Source organism: Cyprinus carpio, chromosome B6, assembly GCF_018340385.1.
Source record: "Cyprinus carpio isolate SPL01 chromosome B6, ASM1834038v1, whole genome shotgun sequence".
NCBI lineage: Eukaryota > Metazoa > Chordata > Actinopteri > Cypriniformes > Cyprinidae > Cyprinus > Cyprinus carpio.
The window spans coordinates 21,219,478-21,235,990 of record NC_056602.1 but is presented as its reverse complement, the minus strand read 5'-3'; the positions used below and the strand labels follow the sequence as shown (position 1 = coordinate 21,235,990).

Genomic DNA, 16,513 nt, shown 5'->3' with positions numbered 1-16,513 from the left:
TTTGCGGTATTTTAAACAAGTGCGCGACGTCACTCTGCGATTCGCTGCTGTCATTCAAATAACGGCGAAGTGCGAGTGGAAATAACTAATTTTACCTTTATTTAACCACATTAATTAGAGATATACATGAACGCAATTCACAGCACTGAAATAGTATTGCTGTTCCTCTATATCTGACCGTTTAACATAGCATGGTGGTGGCAGGCTAACAGGTTTGTTTGATTTGTTTACACGGATTGTGGGTTAACGCTGGCCTAAGGTAAGTTAGCTAGCTAACATGCTAGTTTATACTTAAATGTCAAAGTGTACAAGACGGCATAGTTGATGATATACTTTTATTGCAGTAACGTTAATTCAGAGTAGATTTTCATCCACACCTTTTCTTTTTAAGCGTGTATTACATAATTGCGTATTTTGCCTTGAACGTTTTATGTTTGTGTGTATGAATATGTCATGTCACTAAATCTAAATCTAAGTCCAATATCTGAAATGCTTGTCATTTAACAAGCAGTTTGTTTTCCAGTCACAACAGTGATAATGAAGTGCTTGAGAACAGAAGAGTACGTCCAGCAGTTATCTTGTGTAAATGACACTGTAGTTCTTCACGGCGAGCTGAAGGTAAAATCGTGTTCTATGTAGCGGTTGCATGTGATATTGGGAACAGTTTCCAATAAGCTAAAGCCTGGGTTTATTTTCTTATTTAATTTTGTTGCAGACACATGTGGATGATGGCTTTGGTCCATATGGTCGCACAATGTGCGATCGTATCATCCGGGCTTGTAACCAGCGGCTGGGCAGTGGGACTCTGGACCCTGCCCATCAGGAGAAGATAGTGGAGTTGGTGGAACTGGCCGTCCAAGGGTTTGAATCGCTCGAGGAGTCAGGAATGCAGAGCAACCCGTTTTATCTTGAAAAAATAGTGTTCCACATCCTACAGAAAGTCACCAGCCTTGGAGCTCATGGCCCTGCTTGTCGATTGGGCCAACTTATGTGTAGAAGACTAAAGTGTTTGCCTGCAGAGGTACAGTGTGCTTGATGATATTTATAGTTTATTTTATTTCAGTTTTTTTTTTATTTAAAATGTTTCTAATATTTTAGTTGTAGTTAATGATAAATGGCAAAGTGTACAAGACCCACATAGCTGATGATCATGAAATATACCATTAATTCAGTAACGTTAACCTAGAGTTGATAAATAGTCAATAAACCCTTGTATTTTCAAACTTGTATTACATAATTGTGTATTTTCCTTCTATGTTAACTTTATTTTATTTGAATATTTAGTAAAATTTTAGTTGTGTTTATTTCGAGCCAATTGAAAAAAAATTCTCAAACAAATTTCCCACATTTCTAATTTCAAGACTACATTTTTTATTTTCTTTGAAATTTTCATCCAATATTTACCTTTTTTTTCAGCTTTAATGTAATTAACAAAAATGTTTCTAATATTTTAGTTTTAGTTAACAATAAAAACTATGGTCAAAAAAATTCTTTGAAATTTTTTTATTTTGTTTTAATTTTTTAAAATGTGTCCATATTTCAAGTTGCTTTCTGTAAACTTAATTTTTTTTTTTTTTGGGTCAACAGACAGGTGACTTCCATGTTCTGGTGCGGAATTGCTTCACAGTGCTGTGGAACAGTCTCCTGTCCAATAGAGCAAGTGGTTCCACCCTCCTTCCGCGGGACAGGCTTCACTGTCAGCTGCAAGCTTTAACTTTCAAACTCCTAGAACAGGTGTCCAGCTCGGCCTCTTTTCCATCTAAAGTTCCTCTGTTCGTTGAAGAAGCAGTAGTAGAATATGAACGATCTTGTGGTGGTTTTACTCATGAGGATGTGAGTTTTCTGTCTTCTGAAATACGAGAACTGTTCTTCGGCCCTTTAATCAATCCGCAGGACTCTGCCCTGACATGTCTCTCGCTAGCCGTGCGGTGTGAGGTGGTGTTTAAGGTTTGTAAACTGCTCTGCAAGTGTCTGTTTTCAGCCGAGGCTGTTGGACTGTTAAGTGGTGCTTTGGAGGGTGTTAATGGACACGTGGGTCTGCATTTGGCTTTGAGCCTTGCAGAACATGCAGTGCAGCTGCAGAGTACGTTAAGCTTGGGAGGTGAATGCAGCAAGGCTTTCACTGAAAGTGCACGTTCCGTCAGGGGGCTGCCCCATTCCATGTCGGCCGCAGAGTCTCATGCCCTGTTAGAGGCTTGTCAGCTGGTGGTTTGGGCGTTGGAAGCTGGTCAGTGTAAAGGGATGGATGTAACTACATTGCTGGCTTGCTTTTCATTTTTGGAAGAATATCAGGAACTTCTGCTCACACAGCAAAAAGTAAGATTATATATTAATTCGCTGGTACTACTCAGTAATGCGTTTTTGGAATATGATTTGTTTTTTTAAAAGCTTGTGTTTGTGTTCCAGGACTCATTTTCACAGCAGGTGCAGTACTCGCTTTGTTTCAGTTTTTACCAGGGCTTCATTATCACGTACGATAGTCTTCATGCATCTCAGGTAATACGCTAAACTGTCTTGAGACCACGATTAAGTTTTATGATCAGCTAGGTGTTTCACATTCATATCCTTCATTTAACTTTGCGTCCAAAGGTGTCTGCGGGCGATGCTCTGGACAGAGTGCTGTTGCACTGCCAGGTGACAGCAGGACAGATGCTTGCTAAACTGCGGACACTCAACAATGACAATTTCTTACTTAAAGCAGGTACATCTGCCTGAAATCTGCATGCTGAAATCTTATTGGATGACCTGTTTTTGAAGCCATTGTGGATGCCTTTCAAAATTTTTGTTTTAAAGAAGTCTCATGCTCACCAAGGTTGCATTTATTTGATATAATACAGTAAAAATTAAGTCTTGTGAAATATGATTACAATTTTAAAATAACTGTTTTCTATTTTAATACGTCCTTCAGAAATTGTTCTGATATACTGATCTGGTGCTTAAGAAATGGTACTTGTCAAAGTTGAAAACGGTTGTGCTGCTGCTTATGTTTTTTTTGTAAATTGTGTTTTTTTTTTTTTTTTTTTATAAGGAGTCTTTGATTAATAGAAATTTTACAAGAATAACTTTTATTTGAAAGACATTTTTGTAACAATGTCAGAGTTTTGTCACTTTCGATCAATTTAGTGTGTCCTTGCTGAATCAATATATTAATTTCTTTTTTTTTATAAAAAATCTTACAGACCCCAACGTTGTAAACAGAAGTGAGTGCACATGCTTAAAATTAATTCTATATAAATTTGTCTTTGCTTTTTTCTTCTTCTAGTGTGTGCAGTGAATAATGTGGTGTACGAGCTGTTTAACAGGAAGCTGTATGAGGGAGCCTTTGCTTTGGCTGTGATTGTGTGTCAGGAGCTGTGTAAGGACTGCCCACCCTCTCTTCCTGTGGATAGGGTGAGAACTAGTTTCCTCTGGTCATTTGTTAACTTTGTTTGGGATTAGCAACAAATAAAAATTAGCAATATAATATTGTGACATTTTGTGACTAATTTGGCCCTTGAAGTCAAGTACCTTATATGTGTGTTGTCTGCTCTATCGATTATGAATATTTGAATATATGTTCTATATAAATGTAAGTTGTACATTCAGTTAAATGTGTAAATGTCAATATAAGTCTGTCAGCTGTAGATGTATTATGTGGATGTTTCAGGTCAACCGCTGTTTCATGCTGACAGTGCAGTGTAGCCGGCGTGGGGGTCATCTGGAGCGTGCTCTAGACTGGATTGTGCGCTGGATTCAGGTTTTGGGAACACAGATTTTGGATCATTTGGCAGAACCTGTCTCGCTGTGGGTCAAAACCAAGTGTGATGCTGCCCGAGCAGGAGAGGATGACACACGTCTAAGGTAGCTCACACTAAGCCTATTGAAAAGGGTTTCTGATGTACTATTGTTTAAGTGTGATTGAATGTGCTGATTATGGGCTGTTTTGGGTCAGGACTCTGAGGGATGGGTTGGGAGAAGCAATAGCGGATGAGGAGGTGATGATGCGTTTGTTAGAAGAGGAGTTGCGTTTGTATAAAGAGCAGACGGGAGACACAGCCCAAGAGCGCTACAACACACTCTGTGACCTCTTGGATATCTGCCATGAAGAAACCCCACACACACTGAGACGGGCAACATATCTGTGTGAGATGGCACAGGTTGTGTGCTATCAGGACTTCAGCCAACAGACTGACTGGTGGGTAAACATGACCACAGGACCATATTTGTTTTAAAGACTTTTTCTGCTTTCTTCTTATTTGAAGCAGATATAAACACATAAAGCACTTAAGATCTTTTTGTTCTTGGTAATCAGCTCAGCAGTTGACTTCACCCATGAGGCATTGAGGTTGCTGGATTCAGAGCCAGAGACGGCGGAGAATGCTGATAGGCTGATGGATGAGAAGGCACACGCCTCCCTGTGGCTCTACATCTGTACTCTTGAGACCAACCTGCAGGAGGTCAGTAGCTTCACAGTGTACGTTATAGATAGAATCTATAGATTCTACTTTTAAAGCAAAATGTTCAAAAAGATTTAGAACCATAATTTACATACTGTAAAAAACGGTCACTTTATTTTCATTTGGTATGTCACAGGCTGTGGACACAGAGAAGCGATTGCGTGCAGTGCAGGAGGAGAATAAAATGGAAATGAATATGGATCCTGTTCCCACTAATGATCTGGAGTATGAAGACAAACAGAAATCACAAGAGAGCCAGTTAGTCTATGATGGACTACGATTCAATCTACTAGCTCAGAGCAGTAAGTCATACACTCAAACACAGAATGCATACACCAGAAGAGATTTGAGAAGCACTGCTTTATGGGATAATCTAATGGAGTTAAATCATGTGTGTGTCAGAGCTGAGTGAGCCTTTGGACAGATGTTTGTCTCTGTGGCGGAGTCTGCTCAAGGGGTCTGTACCTGCAGTTAGAGACCCTAAACTCACTGCTACATCCATGACATTGATGGCTGCCCTCTACACTCTTATGGGCAAAGTAAGACTAAACCACCCACATCTCTGTAACATCAGTTTACTCAAACTCATAACCAAGAGAGAAGTATTTGAGACTCGTATTGAATAATGATCGTCTCTCTTAGCACCTGCAAGCTCTGGAGGGATATCAGCTCGCCGTTGCCCTTTTCCGTATCCTCGGCGATGCCCAAAATAGTGCAAATGCCTTTTGCCAATCTGCCAGGATTTTGCTGTATCTGGGCTCTCCTCAGCTTGCACAGGTGAATGAATTGTTTACACTGTACGTCTGTGCTCTTTACATGTTGTTTACACCAGAACTTTGTCTGCAGGTGGAGTTAGAAAAAGCAGAGCAGAGTTTGACCTCTGTCCCGAGCTCCGAAGGCACATCTGTTATATCCATGCTTGCTATGCTGCAGAAAGCACAGATACACTATGCTTTAGGACAGGTAATGCTTGTTCATATAACTTTTTGTGGACCAGTTAGTCAATTTAATTCAGGAGTAGACTCTTGTCCTTTATACTGTGTTTGTATACTTGCTCACAGTAGCACTAATCTCTTTCTCTCAGGTGGAGCGTGGTGTGTGCTGCCTGATGGAGGTGATAAAGGAGTCTGCTCAGCATCATTCTAAGAGCTGGTACCTGCTGAGGGCACGAGCACTGCAGACAGCTAGTGAATACTTGAGTCTGGACACAGAGACTTTGGACTCACAGCTACGACAGAACATCACTCAGCATGGTTAGCTCTCATATAATTTACACATTTAGGTACCACAAACAAAACAGTTATATCTCGTGTAAGCTCACACATCATCTTGCATGAACTTTCATTAGAGCTAGGGGGAAAAAGTTGCTTGGTTTTTAAAAAAGGAAATATAAAATTTTTCCTCTTTCTTGAATTAATTTAAATTCATTTTGGGCTTTGTTTGGGGTCAAACATTTTTTTGAAAGATTCCTGTCTTGCTCATCACAGCCAAAAATACAGTAAAAACAATAATATTGAAACGTTTCTTTAAAATATTTTGAAAAGTGTCACAATGGCTTTATTTATTTGATTATAAATGTTAAAACAGTAACATTGTGAAATTCTTACAATGTATTATTACATTATTACAATTATTATAATATTTAATGTACAATTTATTGTGATGGCAAATCTGAATTTTCAGCAGCCATTACTCTAGTCTTCAGGGTAACATGATCCTTCAGAAATCATTCTAATATGCTGATTTGGTGCACAAGTAATATTTCATATTCTTGTGTTGAAAACAGTTATGGTTACTTTCATAATTTTTTTTTCAGGATTCTTTGAATAGAAGGTTTAAAAGAACTGCCATTCATTTGAAACTGAAATCTTTTATAGTGTGTTCTTGCTGCATAAATGTTAATATCTCAAAAATATTACTCTGATCCCAAACTTTTTAATGATAGTGAATGTGTTTTTGAACAGCTTAACTATGGACAGAAAATTAGTAACATCACTTACTATAATACTATGTGGGAGTAAATTTATAAATTATGTGTGTTGTAGGTCTGAAGACTCCAGACACGGCTCAATATGAAGGGTTAAAGCTTTTGTGCAGCCTGGTGATGATGTTGCTGGGCAATGGGTTTTACGGAGCCCCTGGACCAAACACAGACACACGCTTTGTAGATCAAGGTACACCAAGCTGTAACCGTTTCTAAGCAGATTTGACTACCTAAAAAGTATTCTTGGTTATTTTCAACTTAATGTGTTATCTCTCTGTAGGAGACAGTGTTGTATTTAAGTGGCTGTTGCTGAGTGAGGTGCTAGTGTTCTCCGAAAGGATGGTGATTGTTAGGAGCAGCAGTGGGTCTGTTCATGAAGCTAAAGCTCAGTGTCTAGAGGCTCTCAAACTGGCCACCAAACTGCAGACACTCAGCCAGTGAGTACATACTCCATATCTGTGAATGTGAGAGGCAGAATGTATGTGACAAGTCAGATCCAAACGTGTGTTTCTGACATTGAGGGGCAACAACCAGGACCAACTAATGCTTTTTCTTTTAAGCCACAAATAGGTTTGAATGTACTCCTGGAATACCAGACAAATTGTTTGGGCATTTGTTATCACATGTTATTTTGTTTTATAGCTGTGCTGAGCTGTTGGTATTGAAAGCCGAACTGGAGTTGATGAAGGGTGCAAATGAAGCTAGTAGTTTGGATCTGGAGCAAGTTAGAAACTTACTTGATCTGTGCACAGGTAAAGATGTGATCAGAGACTTTCTGATTTTCCCTGTGAAAGGTCCACCCAGAATTACCAAGACAAGACCCCTTGAACCCTGTCTAGCCATTATTTGTTAAGCTGGAACAGAAAGATCATGTTTAGAAGCATTATTTTAGGGTTATGTATATGTGTATAATATAAATGTTTTATTGGATTTTTAAAAAATTAATTATTATTAATAAATTGTTTATAAATAATAAAAATGTATATAGACTTATAGGCAGTAATTTAAAAAAACAAAGTATTTATTATGCTTTCCCTCATCTCCCCTGCTTTTAGATTTTGGCCAGGGACGGCAAAAGAAATCTGAGGTTAAAATAAAACCACGCAAAGGTCGGCCAGCTGCCCCTTCTTCCTCTGGTCACACCCCTGAGGAAGATGATGATCTGAGTGGAATCCTCAGCTCTCGCGCCCTTCACAAGGAGCCTGTGGAGACCATGTCTCGATTAGGAAGCCAAGGAGCATCTCCCCCTCTGAAGCCCAAACGCCAGCATGTGCTTTCGTGTCTGACCCACGCAGACACCTGCTCCTGTCCCTGCTGCAGTGAGCTCAGTGTGGCTCGAGTTGGTATCCACTGGGCACTATTACAGGCAGACCTCCAGACAGACCCTGAGCATTCTCGCCGACTACGCCAATATGCCAGGAAAAGCTGTCGTAGTGTTGCAGCTAAGCTCCAAAACAGTTTGGCAGCACTTATGTCCTCTAAAAAATCAACTGGACTATGTCTGTCACTGCTGAAGGTGGAACAAGGCAAAGTGCATTTGGGCGCTGTGCTTCAGCTCCTTAGAACAGGAGACAAGGGAAAGGCTACAGTCCTGTGGGAGGAAATAGAGGCAGGATTGGAGGCAGTGACACCCAAAGAGGCACTGACACCAGAGCTTGGGCCCATCAGAGCTGCTCTGCTGGGGGCTAAAGCTGTGGCCTGCTGTTTGGCATTGGCCATGAAGAAACAGTTTGCCCCCGAAGAACTGTTTTCTTCTGTATGGGGTTGGAATCCACCGAAGATTAAACCACAATTAAAACTCAAAACTGAATCAAAGCATCGATCCAAGAGCCCCGTTTCTGACACAACTCCTCCAGAGACAGGTGCTAAATGCCACCTTGACACGAAGAGTGCATCTGCAGAGCAGGAAAGCAGGAAAACCAAAGAGTCCTCTGTAGTTCCTAAGAAACCTAAGGACTTGGTGCCCAAGATTACCTTCACAAAATCTTCCATGGTTTTCAAAACACCCAAAGCAACAAGGACATCCCGGCCCAAATCTGTCTCCACTAGCTCTGGCACTGCTGACTTAAGAGCCTTTGACTTCACTAATGAGGTGCCTGAAATTTCTGTCAACTTTACACACTCATTACACCCATCTGCCAGTCATCGTGGGATAGCGAAGTCAAAAACTGGCCCAAAGGGATCGTTCGAAGTTTACAAAGATTCTTCTCCTGCAGAAGAGAAACCTGTGATTGTGCCAGCTGCGCCTAAACGAACCAAGCGCTCTCGCTTCAAGGTTTTGCCCAGTGGTTTTTGACTTCCTGAGACAATTTTAGAAGACATCTTCATGTCATAAATGATTAGTGAATTCATAACATCTGCTCTCTCTCTTAGGTCGAGTTCAGTGATGAAAGTGACACTGAAGCTGCACCTCCTGCTGTAGTGGAAAAGTCAGAAAAAAAGAGGAATGCCTCCAACTTCAAAACATCTCGCACCCTGAAACCAGCCCTGAATTGCATTCCTAGTGATGGCAAAGTTGTGAATCCCACTGTAGAATCAGAACCTCCCCGACGCACACGGACCACTAAGAAAAGCACAGCCCTCTCCTCTACCAGCTGCCTCTCTTCTGAGGAAGAAACTGGCTTATCCTCCCAGACACGCACACGCAGAGGGCGACCAAAAAAGAGTCAAAGTTCAGAGGCCACAGAGGAACCTGAGAGGATGAGAATGATTAAAGAGGATGATGAGGTTCTTTTGGATATCAGCCTGGAGGAGCTCAGAGGGTCTGACACAGAGATAAATGACACAGGTGTGTTTGTAGAACAAAACTGATATAATTTAATTGCTCATTTGACTCATTCTCATTGGGCTAAATTAATTGTGTGTATATGTGGTTCTAGGCAGCCCAGATGCTGGTTGTGAGGTATTTTTGATTGGTATTTCTGCAGATACGGGGATGGAGTGTTTCAGTGAGCTTAGAAGAAATGGATCTCACACAACCCTACCACATGCGTCTACACCCCTAGGTAAATACTGTGTGCACTACTTTTTTAAAGTTACGGGGTCAGTAAAAAAAAATTATTAAATACTTTCATACAGCAAGGATGCATTAAATTTAGAAAGAGTGACAATAAAGTGACAAAATATTTACTTTATTTTTGATCACATAAATGCAGCCTTGAATGAGCATAAGCAAAAATGTAGGAAAAGAAAAACTGAATGGATGCTAAGGTTTTTATGAAAAATTAGTTTTTAGATTCATGCTATTTAGGGCTGTTAAAGTTGTACTGATTACTATAAATGTATTTGTTTTATGTCATATTTAGCTGACCTGTCAGTAGAGGCAGTCCAGTCATACCTGCGTTCCTCGTGGCTCCTCCTCCACCATTTCCCTCCTCCCTCTCTTTTTCCCCACATCTGCTCACTGCTCGCTCAGTCCCTCGGCCAGACAGATCCCATCACTACTGCAATGCTACATGCACAGTCGCTGGGTGTGTCCACTCGCCACCACATGACCCGTCATGTGGTTAGCCAGCTCAGGTATGTCAGTTTACCATGAAATGCAGACATTTTGACAGAAAAATAGTCACATCCTGAGGAATCGAACCTCCTCTCTGTCTATCTCTGTAGGAAGCTAAAGAAATCATGTAATGATGTAGCAGAAGGTCTTGGTGCTCTGAGTCTGGAGGAAACGTCTGGGGCAACACAGTCTCAGAAACTCTCTGCAGTGGAGCAGATCTTTTCCTTCACCTCCTCACACCCAACACAGTTCCCACAAACACACTGTCAGCAGTTCACGCAGCAGCTGAAAGATCTGCCAGCAGGTAACAGCCGTGCTGAAAATGACCCAATGAATGGCACTGTTTGTGACAAATATGCTAGTGTAATAAAACATTTGTAAAGTAGTTTCATGGTGTAAGGTAATTTTTGGACCTGTTGATGTGTATTGTAAGAATGGTACAGAATGATTTAATTTTGATGAAATAGTGCTGGTTTAAGGAAATTATATTACTCTGCTAGCACTCTTGAAAAAACTCTTTCTGAGTCAGTATTTGCTTTTATCTTATGCAAATTTTAAAAACCTGATAGTTCCCCATTCATACATACTCTTTTATACTCTCTCAGCTTGTTACTTACCATAAAAATAGCCAAAGATGCTGGCGTGGGTTTAAAATACCAAACAACCAATCATTTAAATCTGTTGTATTTTTACTTTAGGAATAACAGTGTGCTTGCTGTCGCTCACCGGCGTGTATCCTGATGAAATTGGCAGCACTATTCTTCTGACCCGACTGGAGCGTGGCTCTACCCCAATCACTGTTCGAATCCCTGCTGCAGACAGAAAGGTACAGATATACTTGTGTGCTGATGTTTTCACTACTTTGGTTTATAACCTAATGGAACACATTTAAAACATTAAGATCATCTTTTCACATTGGGGCGATGTTTGCACCAACAATTTGCCTTTATTTTTAGCGCTCTGTTGCTGTGCTGTTGGAAGAAATGGATGGAGTGTTGAAGGGGCAAAAGGAAGTGAGCACAGTTGCTGAGAAATCACAGTGGTGGGAAGGAAGAAAGGCTTTGGATGCTCGTGTGGAGGTGAGACACATCATCTTTGACTGTTAGAAAATTATTAATGTAGAAGGAAGGATGTTGGGTACTGAATGTGAGGCTGTCTTTGTTTGTCCATCAGAAAATGTTAGAAGAGATGGAAGAGGCTTTAGGGGTGTGGCGAACTCTACTCCTGCCTTTGACCTCTGACCCTGAGCTTGAAGTTCAGGTGAAGTGCTTTCAAAAGGCACTGAAAGGAACAAAGATCACGCAGGACATTCTTAAGGTATGTGGCATCTCTTTGCACCTGCTTTATTTTGATCATGATGTTCCCATCTGTAACTCCTTCTCAATACTACTTTTTCTCTGGGTGGTTCTCTCAGCATCTCCACTCCTGTCCCTGGAAGACCTGCAGTGCCTCGTGGAGGGGATGGGTCAGCAGGACAAGGACTTCCTGAGGCTTCTGCAGGGTGGTGTGACTCAACTGAGAGGAAGGGAGGAGCCAAAGGGACATACAGTTCTCATCTTAGACAAGGTAAACCATCACTAATCTGCAAGGCAATTCAGTTTTTTGAGCCGAGTCAATATAATGAACATTTCGTGTTTCTACAGTTCTTGCAGAGGTTGCCTTGGGAGAACATCGCTTGTCTGAAGTCTCGTTCTGTCACTCGCATGCCCTCATTACATGCAGTGCTTGGACACGGTCATCTGAAAGAGGTATATAACCTACTTAGTACAAGCACAACACGTGCAGAATAATACTTGGAGTGAGTTCACCAATCATTCATAATTCTAAATCTTTAGCTTCCATGGAACACAAAGGATGTGTTTTGCAGAATTGCTTTTTTCTCTCTTTCTCTCAATTCAATTTAAATTTTTCAATTTAGGTGAGTTTTAGTGGCATGACAAAAAATTGTCAATTTGTATTGCCAAAGCAGTTGCAGCTGGGCTGCTTACAAATAGTGCACATATGCATTAACAGAAATAAAAAGAATAAGAGTAATAATAAAAATATATAAAAAGTATTAAGCATGTAGTGCAAAATGAATTGGTGTATGTAAGTGTATAAGTTAGAAATAAAATAAGATAAAGTATTAGATTTACAGAGGTGAAATATACATCTAAGTTCTATAATAGAGTAATACGGCATAACATAATCTACATGTGCTGGAAACATCAGATCAGGGCAGATTGAGTGTTTTCTCTTCTATGGTGACAGGCAGATAGATATTGAGCAGCAAACACACAGCAGTGTTTGTATTCTCCTAACAGATATGGCAGTTTCTCCTGGTTTGAAAGAGTTTTAAATGTCTGATGGATCTGCTGTATTTTATCATAGAATGTTATGTGTTTGATTTGTTTTTTATTTATTTTTTTTTTTTTATTTTGGGTGGTTTGTTTATTGTGTGTTTTTTTTTTAGATGGATTCAAGTTGTGTTCTGTCCTGTGGCGTGAACCCTAAGAAAGTTTACTATGTGCTAAACCCAGACAGAAATCTGGCCGATACTGAGAATCGCTTTAAAGAATGGTTTACTGGGTAAGTTCACAAAATGTGCTCTAACACACTGAAGACAACGGTTATGTAACTGGTCCTGGTTCCAATTTGTTGTCTCTGTCTGTGATTGGCCAGTGAGCGAGCATGGCAGGGGGTTTGTGGAACTGCTCCAGACCCAGATAAACTACAAGAGGCTGTGACCACCAAAGACCTCTACATGTGAGTGAAAGTGCAAAGAGTTGTCATTATTTATTTAATGAAGCACAGATGAAATATAAAGTGATTTGAGTCTGACAATATGTATTTGTACCTCTATGTAGCTACATAGGACATGGAGCGGGAGCCCGCTTTCTGGATGCCCAGAGGGTTTTGAAAGGGCCTGTGCGGGCAGTAGCTCTTCTGTTTGGCTGCAGCAGTGCTGCTCTCAGTGTACTTGGCCACCAGGAGGGAACAGGAATCATCCTCAGCTACTTGACAGCAGGATGGTAAAGTACCTATCCATGTACATAACGTTGTGTGTAGAATGCATTGCTTTATCATTGAACATGGTTCTTTGTCTCTTCCCCAGCCCGTTAGTGCTTGGTAACCTGTGGGACGTGACTGATCGTGATTTAGATCGTTTCACATCGGCTCTGCTCCAATCCTGGCTCTCTGCTGGTTCTGGCTCCTCCCTTCTTCAGCATTTAGCCCAATCGCGTAACGCCACACATTTAAAACATATAATTGGTGCTGCGCCCATTGCATATGGTCTGCCTGTGTATATTCACTAGCCCAGATTTTAAATTTGACCTTTTATTATTCACAGCTAATATAGAGAATTTTTTAATGTGTAAAGGCTACTGTCTGTTATTTAAGGTATAATATAACCAATCTCAGGGCTTGTTTACAATGCAAAGAATAGGCTCTACCTACATGAAAATGAATCTAGAAAATCTAAGACTAAACTAACCTGTGCCTATGCCACAAACTCAAAGTGTTTTGTCATTTTAAAGTCCTCATTTGATTTCTGCCATGTTGTTGTGTGGTTGCAGTTGCTGATTTAGTTACCTCAAGATGTTTTACATATTTTAAATCCCATTTGTTTTTGATGTATAAGTTCTTGTACATTTTTATTTCCTGTTTTTTTTTTTTTAAGTTATATCAAATGCAAAACTGCTTTAAAATAAAGTGATCTTACAGCATGTTTTTGAGAGTGGTGGTTATTTCAGCTTGATATGGTGGACATGAAGGAACTACATTTAAGAATTAAAGAGAATATATGAGGGAAAACAGCATTAGCAGGGCAAGTGTGAACAATAACAGATAAACTGACACCCTGTTCCAGCAGCAGCAACCATAAACAATGAAGCCTGTGTCTTCAGAAAGTCAAGGACTGTGGTTTCAGAGGACATGAGGGACCTAGATTTCTGACATGCCTCAGATGTTTCTGTGTCGTGTGCAGGAGCAGGCCCAGTGATGGATGTGAGAAAAGCTAAATATTAATTAGAAGATTTATTTGATTTTTAAATTAATTTATCTATTTCAATTATTGACATTGGTTTATTTGATTCATCTCTCGTTACATTTTGGGCTTCCATAAATAAGTCTATTTAAAAGCCAAATTACTTTTGTTGCAAAATCTAGATATCGTTTTGGCAACAAGTGCATAAAAGTAAAATACTTGATGCGCTGTGTGGTGTTACAGGGTGTATCCAGTCTTTTAACTGACATTATTAAAGACCAAAAGCCATCAAGAATATTTCTGAGCTTTACAGAGTATTTGAATTATTTTTTTTTTTTTTTCATTTATTTTTAAGATATTGTTGAATGATGCTTATTGAAATACAAACCCATTGCTAAAAGTCCTTCCAGTTGTGTCCGGTTTACCCGGAAGCTTTCCTCTCCCTATTCTATTGTCAACATGGCGGTGAATCTGACTGAATTGTCTCTTCCGCAATTAGAAGGTCTGAAAACTCAGCTTGATCAGGTAAATTGTGTTATAAATGTAACAATTTCCTCATTTAATTTTGTATGGCAACATGCGCCGATTTAATCATTTAATCGTGGTTTAGTGAAGTGCACGCAGCGGCTGTCATGCTGTCTGTACGCGTGCTGCTGGGTGTGCTCTGTAATTCACCATTAAACCAATACTTCAGCCACATTTCAATATTCTTGTTCTTATAAATCCGTATGACTTCCATGAAACCCAAAATGACATGCAGAATGACAGCCACAGTCACCATTAATTTGCATAGTATGGCATGAAACTGAATGGTGACTGTCAATCAAGTAAATTATGAGACAACATTTTTGGTTTAACTTTAACTTTCAACATTTTTAACGAATATATAATGAGCAAAATTATTTCTTGTTTATTTTTAGTGTAAAACAGAATTTTTTTTTATTTCGTTTTTTTTTTTTTTTTTTTTTCTAGGATGGGATAAATTTGCACAGAATAAACGTTTTTTTTTTTTTTTTTTAGTAAACTTCAATTTATCAAAACCATGTTAACAAACAAAATGACACGAATTTGTTTTCTAGGAAACAGAGTTCCTGTCATCATCCATAGGCCAGTTGAAAGTCGTCCAAACTAAATATGTGGAGGCCAAGGACAGTTTGAATGTACTTAACAAAAGCAATGAAGGTGAGTATTACTGCTATACTTTATATGATGCTCTTTTTAAATAAATTAATTTATCCCACTGTTACATCTTTAGCTAAATCTATTCTGTTCACTGAATTCATTTAACTTTTTTCCCCCTCAGGAAAAGAACTCCTTGTCCCACTCACCAGTTCTGTATCCTTTCAACAGCTCGGCGGAGTGATGATTGATTAATGTTGTCTCAGAAAGTATCAATCCATCATCAGAGCCTCAAAAAGTCACACGGACAGGTGTTTACGTAATTCATTCGTATTAATCTCAGATTAGATGTTCCCTTAACACACATTGCAGATGTATGTGCCTGGAAAACTGAATGACGTGGATCATGTCTTAGTGGATGTCGGAACAGGTTATTTTGTGGAGAAGGTGAGCCAAGATTTTGCCCATCTGGATAATAGTTTGAAAACATTTCCAAATAAATGTCACTTTTTTTTTTTGTCTTTTCAGAATGTCGAGGATGGCAAAGAGTTCTTTAAGCGCAAAATCGACTTCCTTACAAAACAAATTGAGAAAATTCAGCCTGCCCTTCAAGAAAAACATGCCATGAAACAAGGTGATTTCACTTAGATTTTTTATTTTTCACAAAATCCCTGCACAAATAATAAATGCATTTAATACAAGTATCATCTGCCTCCAACAGCTGTTGTGGAAGTCATGAATATGAAGCTTCAGCAGCTGCACAGCCAACAGGCATCACAGTCTGGCACCACTAAAGCCTAAAACACTTCCAAGCAGCATGGCAGAGAATTCTGGGGAGATCCTGAGTGGTTAACTTTCAGATGGATCCATTCTGAACCCTTGAAATGGAGAACCACTGCTCTGGTGTCAATATGTTCACATCTCCTCGGGGGGAGAAGGATGTCAAGCACTTTGCCTGCATCAAAAAACAAATCAATTTTTCTGTTGCATGTTTTCACTCTCATGTTTAGTGAACAACTGAAGCATTGGGCACAGCCTGGCTGTATCCACAAAGCCTCCCAGCACTGGGAATAATGTCTTTGGAAGAGATTTACTTTGTGGCAAACATTTGCAGTGGATTTTTTTTATACATCAAATATTTTGAATGCAAATATTTACATCTGAAATCGGCTAAAGAAAAAGTTCTTGTTTTCTAAAAGCGAATTTACAGAAATATACAAGTATCTGCATTTCATTACTAGTATTTTCATGTGTCAAAACAGTAAAAGAAATAGCTTGATTTGTTGTCCCAAGCAGATGAGTTATTAGTCCATGTTACAGAGAGCAGAAATGTTATGACTACTGTAAAATGTAAAATGTACAATTTTCCACCCATGCTGAAAAAAATTAAAATTTGACATTTAAAACCTGAACACTCTACATCATTTGTTGTTTATGTGAATTTATTCTGTGTAGACCTCTGAAGACAATTATCTAGACTTATGATGTGTGTGTATGTCTCACATGCA

At 39.5% G+C, this 16,513-nt stretch overlaps 2 protein-coding genes across 6 annotated transcripts; both read left to right on the top strand.

Moving 5' to 3' along the window:
• The first annotated feature begins 14 nt into the window (after window positions 1-14).
• On the top strand, window positions 15-13,617 carry LOC109063482 (separin-like). Of its 5 annotated transcripts, none has more exons than XM_042726202.1 (32): window positions 15-212; window positions 524-618; window positions 716-1,021; window positions 1,588-2,316; window positions 2,407-2,496; window positions 2,590-2,701; window positions 3,263-3,390; window positions 3,647-3,840; window positions 3,932-4,174; window positions 4,292-4,436; window positions 4,573-4,738; window positions 4,839-4,975; window positions 5,079-5,213; window positions 5,283-5,399; window positions 5,521-5,689; window positions 6,482-6,610; window positions 6,701-6,857; window positions 7,063-7,172; window positions 7,476-8,695; window positions 8,794-9,208; window positions 9,300-9,425; window positions 9,726-9,939; window positions 10,030-10,223; window positions 10,618-10,745; window positions 10,876-10,998; window positions 11,093-11,236; window positions 11,321-11,485; window positions 11,563-11,667; window positions 12,372-12,487; window positions 12,581-12,664; window positions 12,766-12,930; window positions 13,014-13,617. In XM_042726202.1, the coding sequence occupies exons 2-32, from the start codon at window positions 538-540 to the stop codon at window positions 13,213-13,215; spliced, it is 6,549 nt and encodes a 2,182-aa protein (XP_042582136.1). In that variant the 5' UTR covers window positions 15-212; window positions 524-537; the 3' UTR covers window positions 13,216-13,617. The 5 variants fall into 5 exon arrangements, with proteins under 5 accessions (XP_042582136.1, XP_042582135.1, XP_042582137.1 ...); XM_042726201.1 differs by having other exon boundaries at window positions 15-259; XM_042726203.1 differs by having other exon boundaries at window positions 15-259; window positions 512-618.
• A 639-nt stretch (window positions 13,618-14,256) lies between these two features.
• Window positions 14,257-16,417, top strand: LOC109063481 (prefoldin subunit 5-like). Its single transcript, XM_042726207.1, has 6 exons — window positions 14,257-14,411; window positions 14,966-15,068; window positions 15,190-15,221; window positions 15,378-15,452; window positions 15,534-15,639; window positions 15,727-16,417. Exons 1-6 carry the CDS (start codon window positions 14,346-14,348, stop codon window positions 15,804-15,806), a joined length of 462 nt encoding a protein of 153 aa, XP_042582141.1. The 5' UTR covers window positions 14,257-14,345; the 3' UTR covers window positions 15,807-16,417.
• Window positions 16,418-16,513: the final 96 nt, after the last annotated feature.